This window comes from Nanorana parkeri, unplaced genomic scaffold, assembly GCF_000935625.1.
Source record: "Nanorana parkeri isolate BGI_ZX_2015 unplaced genomic scaffold, ASM93562v1 scaffold559, whole genome shotgun sequence".
Classification (NCBI taxonomy): Eukaryota; Metazoa; Chordata; class Amphibia; order Anura; family Dicroglossidae; genus Nanorana; species Nanorana parkeri.
In genome coordinates this window covers 883,008-895,775 of record NW_017306827.1, presented here as the reverse complement: position 1 = coordinate 895,775, position 12,768 = coordinate 883,008, and the positions used below count along the sequence as shown (strand labels likewise).

The window sequence follows — 12,768 nt, the reverse complement described above, 5'->3', positions numbered from 1 at the left end:
ACAGGGGTAGTTGAAATGCTACCACGCTCGTGCTGACGAGGAGTGCCCACCTTTTTGGGTCTGCTTCGTATGTACATTACAGAAAGTTGGCTCTTGTTAGACGTGCAGACGAGGGGTGCCCACCTCTTCTTCCGGGTCACTGTGAGGTTTTTACTGCTGTCTGTATGCTCATTAGAAAGATTTAATCTCACTTCCTGTCCTTGAGACAACAGGAAGTGAGAGGAAATCTACCCCTAGGAAGGGAAATTCACTCCTGTAAGTTATCATAGGAAAAAGGTGTCTCAACTGAACCTTTATCACCAATACTTGTTTCCACGACAACCCAAAATTTTCAAAATCCAATTGTCACAGGGACAGAAAGTGAGGTGAAATCATCTGATCATGGACACACAGCAAAGCAAACTTTACAAGGGTTAACCCTTCCCTATGCTATAATATATGCTTGGCTGGCGTTACACTTGTACGAATGTACCTGTTCCAACATACATACAAATTCAACTTAAGAACAAACCTACAGTCCCTATCTTGTTCGTAACCCGGGGACTGCCTGTATATTGTTTGCAAACATCAGGACATCCATAACCTCCGTAATATATACCATCAGGTAATGTGCATTTAAAGTGACACTAAATTTAGGAGTTAAATCTTAAATATGCATTCAAGTACCTCAACTATTAATGAACATGTAGCTCATTCCGCTGTAGATCCTCAAATCATCTCTGAATTGGTGCCGACACTGTCCTTCCTTCTGGAGGGTGGCTACTTTTGTTCAACATGTCCCTGTGTGTTGTAAACTAGTCACCGCTCCAAGCTAACTCCCGTAATGGACTAAAATAACAATACAAATTAGTAAACTAAACGCGAGACTGTAGTCCATCACAGGAGCGAGCAATGAACAGTGGCTACTTTACAACACACAGGGACCATGGGGAACAAAAGTAGCCCCCCTTCAGAAGGAAGGACAGTGTCAGCACTAATTCAAAGATCTACAGCCGAGTGATACACAAATAAGTAACATTTTTGTTAATAGTTAAGGTACTTAACTGCATTTTTAATATTTAACCCCTGAGTTTAGTGTCGCTTTAAAGATCTCCGTGTCAGGAGTATACCACGTGTACCGTGTTGCCCATCAGGTGAACAAAATCACATGGAAGAGGAAACAATGAGAACATCGCTATTACAGCAACAGTACTACTAACACTCTCTCCAAGACAAGACATCTGGAACTATTAGTGATCTACAGAGAAGCTTCAGTCATGCTAAATGATATAACATATGACATGATACCTGTGATCTCACTTTACACATGCTGACAGAAGACAGTGGCCCAGTGCCTGGCACTCACCTGTGCACTGAAGATAGGATACTCTTCAGGAAGGATCCAGGATTGTGGGTAGAAGTCATATTCCTCAGGAAATAGTTCTTGCATGGTCCTCACAGCCCGGCTAAAGTTTATTTTACGCACCATTTCAGTCATACCTTCAAAGAGAAGTCACACAATCTAAATCAAAATTAGCATTGCCAGGCTCATATAATCAGCAAAGTGTACAGCCTTCCCTAAGCAGGAGAGGATTCTGGGAGGCTGACACCGGTCTTCATTATCAACAACCAATCAGTTTGCAATTATCATCATTTCAATAACGACAAGTAAATGTACAAGAAGGTAATAGGCAATGACAAGCTGCTGGCATGATCTATGAAAAGCATACCTGGAAACTTGTTGACCTGTCCAGAGCAAATATTGTCGCTATCATGGAAGGATACTCCATGCCAGTAAATGTCACATGGCAAACGGCGGCCCAGTGGAAACTGCAAGACAAAGAAACACATAGAATACCTCCAGATGGGAGTATAAGCAGCTTAAAGTAGAATCAAACGCTCATGCCTTTTTTCAATATTGAAACCAGATCAAACAAAAATGTGTATTGCCCAGCAAACTATTTCTTTACATTTTTGCCCAAACACTTAGTCATATTTCCAAACAGCTGGCCCCAACTCTGTCAGCTTCCCTGAACTTCCTGTCCAGTACTAGATCACAAGGAACAGAGCTGTCTCCATCAACTGTTCATCTACTAGCTTGGAGAAGGAAGGAGGAAAGAGTAGAAGGGGAATGGTTTGCCTTGCTGTGCCTGTGTGTTTGTGGAGACATACAGAGCTCACTAGAACACACCAGGGGGGCCCCATAGGACCCTGCAAGGGAAAGAAGCCACCCTAAAACAGAATATCAGGGCCAGTGCTCAGGGGACCAGCTGATTCTGCAAGAAGCTAAAATGTTTAAACACAAAGAGGCAGCACTCAGTGTAAGTGATTCAATCAGCATTTAAAGTACCTTTTAAAAACTTTTGACTTTAACCCTTTCGCTGCCAAGGCCCTTTTTTTTTTGTTTCCCCCCATTTTTTGCACAAATGATATAATCCACATATTGTGCGGCGTTGGGTTCTTGCCTCGGGCACAAGGGAGCTAGCTACGGCTCTTAATGCTCATCTCATATTTCAACAGAGCACTGGACTTCTCTGGTTTTACAATCATAAGGGCTTTGGGAGCTGCTACCCATAGCAGCCAGTAAGATTCTGTGCTTTAAGGGAACCAGTGTTGAGAAAAATGCATAGACTGCCATTCTGAAAATGGGAACTGCCTCCCTGACATACTGATCCTCTGGCTTTAATACTTTGTGAGCCACTATCCTAAAACAAGCATGCACATTAGGAGTTCAGATTTCACTAGCTGTATGCTTGTTCTGGAAAAGTGGCTGAAAGTACTGAAGTCAGGAGATCAGCATTACAGCCATGTAAACAGCATTTTTAGAAGAAAGTTAGTGTATGCCTTTCTTTAAATGACAGGGTTCCTTTTATTCTCGTAGTGGCACTCAGAAACCTACAAAGCAAATCTAAATGGCTGTCAGATGTCATCGCCAGGTGTGCAGGTCACAACAAGGATTTCTAACTCTTGCCACTTTTCAGACAGGACTTCTCCTTGTAGACCTCATTATGCTCACTGTCCCTGAGCCTTGGAGGATGAATCTCCGTCACATAGAAGCACAATTCATATATACAAGTGCGGTCATCTCATGGTGAAGTTTGGGATTGATGTGACCTCGGTAAACTTTTCTAATCTTCCCAGGTTGCGGCATTTCTCCTGCTATTTTTCACTACATTTTACCTTCAGTTATCAGTAATATGATTCCGCAGGACGTTTAGACGAGCCCATCTATCCAACCGCCCGTTGATGAAATGTCACACCTCAACTGCTGCCATAGTTCATATTCTAAATCTACGGCCGGGCTCACTCTTCATTAGCAGAAGGTTAGATGAAGGTTTGCTGGATGACTGTGAAGATGGGTAGACAGTATTGATCAGGCTGATTAAAATGGTGGGGATGGAAGATAGTATAGAGTCCACCAGCTACTTGAGAGATGAGGACAGCCATCAGAATATGCGTATGATCTCAGGCCATATATTGTTTAGTCAAAAAATACGCCTTCCCCCCTTACCCCTGCTATATTTCTCAGAAAAGAAGCTAGATCCTGCTGAATAAAGCATGACGTAAACCATAGAAACCAATAAGCAATCCCTGATCTGACTTTTCTCGAATGATGCAAATTAAATTTGCTTAACATCCATGTGTATTTAACATGGGACAGACTTCTGGGAATATGACACCCAGCTGCCAATGACACCCAAAGGGCCAATACTGAGCGCTGAGCGCAGCAGAACTAATACAAGTCCATGACGATGCCGTATTCTACATGCGTTTACAATACTGAAACTGGTGACATGAAGCAAATTATTTAGCAAAAGTTGCAGGAGGTCATGATTAATGGCTGTCTGCACCTTATGCTGTATGAGAGGTCATCTCTTACAATGGAAAGCCAGATTGTGGGAACTGGCACTCCTGGTATAATGTTTGCAGAGCAAGGAAGAATGTTATCTACACGATATGTGTGTGTGTAAACACCAACTAACACCACCTACTTTATCACAAGTTTTCTGTATCTCAGGCTGTCCAAATTCATCACAGAGGTGGAAATTAGAATGGCACACCCAAAAACAACATACTCCACACAGACAGAGCGGAAACATAAACCGAAAACGAGGAGAGTAACCGTGCTCATCATTCACACTGAGAGAAGAACCATATCGGTTGTCCCCAACAAGCAATCAAATTGTTACTGTTCTAGTAAAACATTAAAGTACAACTACAGGCTCCTGTATGACAGTCTAAACAAATCCAAAATCTGGTTACTATGCGATACACAAGCCTAAAAAAGTAGAAAATAAAAAACAAAAACAATAAAAACTTTCTTGCCTTCTCTGACTGAGTCAAATCTTCTCATTTGTATCTCAAATGCTGCCCTTCCCAGCACTGCAGCTCACAGTGGGCAGCTTTCACCAACAGAGGCAGTGCTGTCAGTCCAGAAAGCAGTGGTCATGACTAAAGGTGAAACTCGAATAATTAGAATATCGTGCAAAGTTCATTTATTTCACTAATGCAACTTAAAGGTGAAACTAATATATGAGATAGACTCATTACATGCAAAGCAAGATAGTTCAAGCCGTGATTTGTCATCATTGTGATGATTATGGCTTACAGCTCATGAAAACCCCAAGAACCCCAAATCCACAACCTCAAAAAATGAGATTATTACATGCAATCAATAAAACAAGGATTGTACATAGAACAATATCGGACCTCTGAAAAGTACAAGCATGCATATGTACTCAGTACTTGGTTTGGGCACCTTTTGCAGGACTTACTGCAATTACTTTTGCACGATATTCTAATTATTCGTCACATAGAAGCACAATTCATATATACAAGTGCGGTCATCTCATGGTGAAGTTTGGGATTGATGTGACCTCGGTAAACTTTTCTAATCTTCCCAGGTTGCGGCATTTCTCCTGCTATTTTTCACTACATTTTACCTTCAGTTATCAGTAATATGATTCCGCAGGACGTTTAGACGAGCCCATCTATCCAACCGCCCGTTGATGAAATGTCACACCTCAACTGCTGCCATAGTTCATATTCTAAATCTACGGCCGGGCTCACTCTTCATTAGCAGAAGGTTAGATGAAGGTTTGCTGGATGACTGTGAAGATGGGTAGACAGTATTGATCAGGCTGATTAAAATGGTGGGGATGGAAGATAGTATAGAGTCCACCAGCTACTTGAGAGATGAGGACAGCCATCAGAATATGCGTATGATCTCAGGCCATATATTGTTTAGTCAAAAAATACGCCTTCCCCCCTTACCCCTGCTATATTTCTCAGAAAAGAAGCTAGATCCTGCTGAATAAAGCATGACGTAAACCATAGAAACCAATAAGCAATCCCTGATCTGACTTTTCTCGAATGATGCAAATTAAATTTGCTTAACATCCATGTGTATTTAACATGGGACAGACTTCTGGGAATATGACACCCAGCTGCCAATGACACCCAAAGGGCCAATACTGAGCGCTGAGCGCAGCAGAACTAATACAAGTCCATGACGATGCCGTATTCTACATGCGTTTACAATACTGAAACTGGTGACATGAAGCAAATTATTTAGCAAAAGTTGCAGGAGGTCATGATTAATGGCTGTCTGCACCTTATGCTGTATGAGAGGTCATCTCTTACAATGGAAAGCCAGATTGTGGGAACTGGCACTCCTGGTATAATGTTTGCAGAGCAAGGAAGAATGTTATCTACACGATATGTGTGTGTGTAAACACCAACTAACACCACCTACTTTATCACAAGTTTTCTGTATCTCAGGCTGTCCAAATTCATCACAGAGGTGGAAATTAGAATGGCACACCCAAAAACAACATACTCCACACAGACAGAGCGGAAACATAAACCGAAAACGAGGAGAGTAACCGTGCTCATCATTCACACTGAGAGAAGAACCATATCGGTTGTCCCCAACAAGCAATCAAATTGTTACTGTTCTAGTAAAACATTAAAGTACAACTACAGGCTCCTGTATGACAGTCTAAACAAATCCAAAATCTGGTTACTATGCGATACACAAGCCTAAAAAAGTAGAAAATAAAAAACAAAAACAATAAAAACTTTCTTGCCTTCTCTGACTGAGTCAAATCTTCTCATTTGTATCTCAAATGCTGCCCTTCCCAGCACTGCAGCTCACAGTGGGCAGCTTTCACCAACAGAGGCAGTGCTGTCAGTCCAGAAAGCAGTGGTCATGACTAAAGGTGAAACTCGAATAATTAGAATATCGTGCAAAGTTCATTTATTTCACTAATGCAACTTAAAGGTGAAACTAATATATGAGATAGACTCATTACATGCAAAGCAAGATAGTTCAAGCCGTGATTTGTCATCATTGTGATGATTATGGCTTACAGCTCATGAAAACCCCAAGAACCCCAAATCCACAACCTCAAAAAATGAGATTATTACATGCAATCAATAAAACAAGGATTGTACATAGAACAATATCGGACCTCTGAAAAGTACAAGCATGCATATGTACTCAGTACTTGGTTTGGGCACCTTTTGCAGGACTTACTGCAATTACTTTTGCACGATATTCTAATTATTCGAGTTTCACCTGTATGTGTGCCCAGGTGCAAATTGACAAACTACAGGCTTGTGAATCAACAGTGACAATTATAGTCACATCCCCTGCAACACTTTTTCATACCTCTGTAATGCAAGCTGGTAGAACCTACATGAGAGCGGCAACTCTGCTCTGAATTCAGGAGCAGTGCAGCATCCTCCCCACACCATCACAGGAAGCTGCATTAGGTGGATTTCACGGACAGGATCAACAGGTATTTGTGGGACTGTGTGTAAGCACGTATTTTGTTTTAAAGATGAACTCCAGGTATGCCTTATTTTGCATTCTTACATTGGTCCAGCTCTTCCCAATGTAGATATACAATACATATGCCATACCTGATCAGCTGCTGGGATCCTGTAAAGTGCTGTAGTAGCCGGAGCTCCTACAGTACTGGCCACCATCTTCCAGGTCCTGTACTGTGGTGAGCGGCTTCCCCTCTGCTCTGAAAACATATGGAGTGACTAGCTTGGCATGGCAGCCATTCATAGAATTTCTAGTATTTTTATGAACGAAAACAAAGCACCATCTGATTGGAGGGGTGGTGACATCATGATCCATCATGATCTATCCTTAATCCAATAAGAGAATTGTATTCATTGATACGAATACCAGGTGTTATCTAAATGGCCACTATACCAAGTGAGTGACCCCCTGTGTTTTCAGAACAAAGGGGAAGCCACTTAGCAGATTACAGGATGTGGACGATATCGTCTTATCAGCAGCTCCGGCTACTACACTGCTTTACAGGATCCCGAGCAGCCGATCAGGTATGACATATGTAAATCTACATTGGGACAGCATGGACAAATGTAAGTATGTCAAATATTGCATACCTGGAGTTCAGCTTTAAAGTCTTGAAGTCCATAGTTCTATTTTAACTGCGAAAACTGTGCCTAAAAAATGAAAGCAGAGAACAAATGACTAGTCAGTGATTTAGGCTGTGGTCTCTCTGCAGGGGGGGGGTGTGATGGTCAGGAAGCAGCAGCATATGTGGAGAAAGCAGAGATCTACAGAATGAATGAAGATGCAGGGAAATCCTTGACTGCAAGTCCTCAGGGACAGCTTCCTTTCCAGCAAGGAGAACAATGAGCAGCACAGTAGCGGCATCAACAAATCTCACTCCAAACCTCACAAGACTAGCAGGCCTTAGATTTCACACTGCAAATACAGGCCTTCAGGGTACTGCCTAGACACATTTAATTTTAATATCTCTCTTTCTCACCAACTGATAATGAGAATAGTCAGCTCGCACTATACGTACTATCCTTGTCGCACTCCTTACCGATATGTCCCTTGTAGTGGTGGGTGCTCGCAGTGACTGCAGATGGCGCCACGAATGTCAGCAAAATTGTCGAAATTATACAAAAGTGAATGATGTGAAACCTCGAAATGTCACCAGCACACCAATCCTTTTAAGACAGCAAAAGCTTCATTTATTGAAGTTTTTTGGTCATATGACAAAACTTCAATAAATAAAGCTTTTGCTATCTTAAAAGGATTGGTGCGCTGGTGACATTTCTACAATTTAGCTTGCACTATACGTCGCCATCTGAATGAAAAGGGACGCTAGGGTAGGAGACCCATGAGGACCCCACTGCTGATATTTTGGGGTTGCTTTGCTGCTTCAGGCATTGGATGTCTTGACTGTGTGCATGGCATTATGAAATCTGAAGACTACCAAAGAATTCTGGGGTGGAATGTAGGGTCCAGTGTCAGAAAGTTGGGTCTTCGTCAGAGGCCGTGGGTCTTACAGCAGGACAATGACCCAAAGCACACATCAAAAAGCACCAAGAAATTGTTTCAGACAAAGTGCTGGAGAGTACTGGACTGGCCAGCAATGAGTCCAGATATAAATCCTATAGAGCACCTGTGGAGAGATCTCAAAAGAGCAGTTGGGAAAAGGAACCCTTCCAATCTGAGAGACCTGGAACAGTTGGCGAAAATTCCTGTAGAGTCGTGTAAGAAAATCATTGATGGTTACAGGAAGCGATTGATTTCAGTTATTTTTCTAAGGGCTGTGCTACCAAATATTAATCGAGGGTGCCAATCATTTTGTCCAGTCCATTTTTGGAGTTTTGTGTGGAATGTGTCAGATTTGGCTTTTGTTTTCTTCACTTTTTTTGTGTCATACCAATACAAACAAAAGAAATAAACATGAGAATGCCTAAACATTTGTAATTGCAACAATTTTCTGAGCGAAGTGGTGCATTATCTGACAGAAATGCAGGGGGGCCAATATTTTGCCCATGACACACACACACACACAAACATTGGTCCAGCGTGGCTCAATATAAGTATACATTTTTTATACCTGGTAGGGCAACAGGGATACAGCAAAACACTGTAGTAGTTGGTGCACCACCTCTTGTTCAATCAAGAAACGCCTAGTATTTTTTATCAATGAATACTAGGCGTTCTCTGATTAGACAAGAGACAACACAGTGACATCACTGCTCTTTGTTGAATAAAAATACTAGGCACTTGCTGAATGGCCGATGTGCTGAGTGAGCAATGCACTGTTTTCACAGCAGAGGGGAAGTTGGTCAGCACAGCGGCAGTACAGGGCCTGGAAGATTGCAGTAAAGCACTGTGGTAGCGCCGGCTAAAACAGTATTTTACAGGATTCCCGTTGCCCTACCAGGTCTAAAATATGTATACTTACATTGGGCCAAGCTGGACCAATATAAGTATACATAAATATTTATACCTGGGGCTCAGCTTTAATGTGGTCGCCAGGAGTTGGCATTGACTTGACGCCACTTAATAAATAAAAGACTTTAATACACAATTATATTTTAACACCTCTTACTTGGCCTCCTACTGTCTGTTAATAAGTTTCTCTACTTTTAGAAGAAAGAAGTGGGGAGTACAGAGGTACATATACAGTTATGGCTGCTGATCAGGAACACAAATAAACCAATTATGAGGACACAGAGGAAACAAACCACAACATATGCAACAGAGGGTGATCTGTCATATCCTTCAGGATCAGACAGGTCCTGACCTGTAGTATCATCCAAGTGCCCTGGACAGTGACATGTAGTATCATGCAAACTTATTTGTAACATCATCTGTCTGGGCCATGAACCTGTAACATTATCTGAATGGATGGCAGGGTGATGTGTAATATTATCCATTTGGACTACCGTGTGATCTGTAGTATTATCCAAGGTAACTTGTAGCATTAGCAGAACACACTGGAGGGTGAGCTATGTTAAGAGGAGAGTGGACCAGAGGGTGACCTGTAGTACAAGCAGACAAGACCAGAGGGTGACCTGTAGTATCCAGCTCTACTAACTGGTGACCTGGAGTATTTGCAGACTGGACCAAAGGGTGGCTTGTAGTATCGGTAGAATAGAAGATGCCTGGAGCGGCACTTTGCAGAGGGGCGGCGAAAAATGCCACCCCCAAATCAGAGGTAAGCCGGCCCCAGGTGCACAAATTCAGGCAGCCTCGGTTGCCTAATCAGGTGGCTGCTGGTGGGGCCTGGCAGTGAGCTGCCGGGTGAAGGAGGCATGGCCAAGGAAGACACGGCCCAGACAACAGAGGCTGTGGACGGCTCGAGGAAGAGGCTTTGCCGTCTCCAGGCTGGAGGAAGAAGCAGCATGTCCTGGAAGCAGGCTGTGGAACTGCAGGTAAGAGCAGCAGCACATGTGCAGCGAAAGGGACCCTGCACAGCCCACCTGAGAGTCTCTGTGCAGGGTCTATGGTGGGTTGTGCAAGGTCAATGGTGGGCTCTGCAGGGTTCCTGGTGGGGTTTGCAGAGACTCTGGCAATCTCAGCCTGAGAACCTGCAGAGCCCACCAGAGATCCTTTACAGCCCACCCTGGCTTCCCTGAAACGCTAATAGCGCAACCTGTCCGAAGCTGTATCCAGCGACTGACAGGTTACGCAAAATGTCTTGAACAGGAAGGGGTGGGACAGATTTAGATGGTGTGTGTGCTGAGTTTCGTCTTGCTGGGGCAGCACGAAACCTAAATACACCGCTGCCTGTAGTATTGTCCAACTATACTGGAGAGTGATCTGTAGTGTAAGTAGATTAAACTGGAGGGTAACCTGGAGTATCAGTTGATCGGACCAATGAGTGAGCTGTAGCAAAGGAAGCGTTAAAAGGTTAGGTCTCACCTCCTTCCAGCGCAGCTGCTTAATGCTAGTCCTCAAAGCCTCCAGTGATGTCTTGGCCTTGGAGCTGTCTACGGTGACCGTTCTCCTCTGCACCCTGGATTCTGCCTTTTTTTGGGCACTCCTCTTTTCCTGCCTCTGATCCCCCTTACTCTGACCTCTTTCACCTTTAATGGCTGTGCCCTTCTGGTCCAACCTTCCACTGGCGACCACTTGATGGCTTCCTGGAGAATCCCCGCCCCCAGCGTGCCTTATTGGCCCCTCCTGCTCTCCAGAAACCCCTTTCTTTTTACTGCGGACCCCAAGGTCAGCCTGGGCAGTTTTCTGTGCTATCATGTTCCTTGCTCCTCCTGACACCCCCAATCCTGGACATTCTTTTCCTCCACCAGGTACCCCCAATTCCAGACATACTGTTTCCCCATCTGCCCCTCTAGGTACTTCCAGTCCTGGATACACTGTTACCCCACCTCTTGGACATTCAGTTATCCCATCTGCCCCTCCAGGTACCACCAGTCCTGGACATACTGTTACCTGATCTGCTCCTCCAGGTACCTTCAATCTCGGACTTACTGTTACCCCATCTGACTCTGCAGGTACCTCCAGTCCTTGACATACTGGTTCCCCACCTATCCCTCCAGGTACCACTATCCCTGGCCATGCTTTTTCCATAATGTCTGCTACTCCAGACTGCAGACTTTAATTCTCTGTCCACCCCAATCTCTGCTCTTCCGGACCCTCCTTATACCAGCTGTGCTGTCCCTTCATTTGCTCCAACTGCTGAAACCCCCAATCCTGCACACGGTGACACCCCAACACCTTCACCGGTCCTCTCTAGTCCTGTGTGCCCTGACCCCCTGTTCTCGGTGCACTGCGACACTCCACTATTTACACTAGGTTCTCCTTTATTATCTAACCGTCTGGGCTCCCCGGCTCTGTCTGGCCCCTGAAACCCCTCATGACCGGTCTGTCAATCTCTCGCAGGCCCCGCCCCTATCATGCTGGATTGTTTGGGGCTGGTTGGCAGCGCAACCACACGGCGGCCGGGTGGGGACAGAAAAGCTCAAAGATCCTGGGCGGAAGGCAGGACCAGAAACAATCTGTGGGCGGTGACTGCATCTACTTTAGGTGTACGGCGACCGAAGAGGGACAAAAATATTCAGATTGCGGGCGCGGCGGTTGGTGCTGAATGGATGATGCTAGGAGTTTTGTGGTGGAAGTGGGAGAGTAGAGGGGCTGCGTCGCTGTAGCGATTTGTGCTGTGCAGGAGTTTTACTTTTCTTGATCAGAGATATTCACCTCGGCTCTTTCCCCATGGATATTGTGTGTGCTGTTACTTCTAAAGAGCATCCGTAAGTGGCGCACATCATATTAGGTGGGGGATGATGAGAGGTCTGGGGTATCTGTCAAACTGTACTCCCTTCCCCAGAAGCAAAGTACTATTCTAACCTGGGGGTAGCCATGGCTCCCTTTTTCACATTGCAGGTCCTGTAAGGGTAGCAGGCACCATTTCATCTTGTACCATTCAGGAGCGTGCAACTATGCCCTGATTGGGCGCCAGGCCTCCACTCATTGCGTCCTTACCCAGCAGTGTGTTGGCAGTGTGTCTTCCGTTTACGCACGGAAACCCACTAAGCATAAAAAAACAATACATTCCAATGTATCTTGTTCACACCTGCGTGGTACAAAAACGCGTGTTGTGTAAAAAAAAGTCCAAGCGCAATGTTCTGGGTGGACTGCGCCTTCCAGTTATAGTAGTAGCCTCAAACTAGCGGAATCCGTGTGTATGTTAAAATTTGCTGCATGGAAAATCACACAAACTGTATGTGTGAATGGAGCCTTGCCGCTCCGGTCAACACTAGTAAGGCTGACTGCATCGGTGGAGGATAATAATAAAGGCAAAATGAGTGGCAGCCAGGGGGGCCCAGACTCTAAGGGGCCCCTGGCGGTGTTGAGGGAAAATAAAAGTGGTGCACTCAGCTTATAGAAAGTTGCAGCTTTCTATACTTTGTTTCCATCAGTGTTAGGCCTCTTTCACATGGGTGTTCTAGTCCGATTCGCCTGTCAGTTTTATTGTT

General features: G+C 44.4%; 1 protein-coding gene across 1 annotated transcript in view; it reads right to left on the bottom strand.

The window, feature by feature from the left end:
* TTLL11 (tubulin tyrosine ligase like 11) overlaps positions 1-11,053 on the bottom strand; it is a 62,994-nt gene extending 51,941 nt beyond the window's left edge. Inside the window, exons 1-3 of the mRNA XM_018562067.1 lie at positions 10,697-11,053; positions 1,710-1,809; positions 1,346-1,479 (exon numbers count right to left, since the gene is read on the bottom strand). Coding sequence (XP_018417569.1) covers positions 1,346-1,479; positions 1,710-1,809; positions 10,697-11,029 — 567 coding nt within the window. The 5' untranslated portion in view covers positions 11,030-11,053. The remainder of the gene's footprint in view (positions 1-1,345; positions 1,480-1,709; positions 1,810-10,696) is intronic.
* Between the last annotated feature and the right edge of the window lie 1,715 nt (positions 11,054-12,768).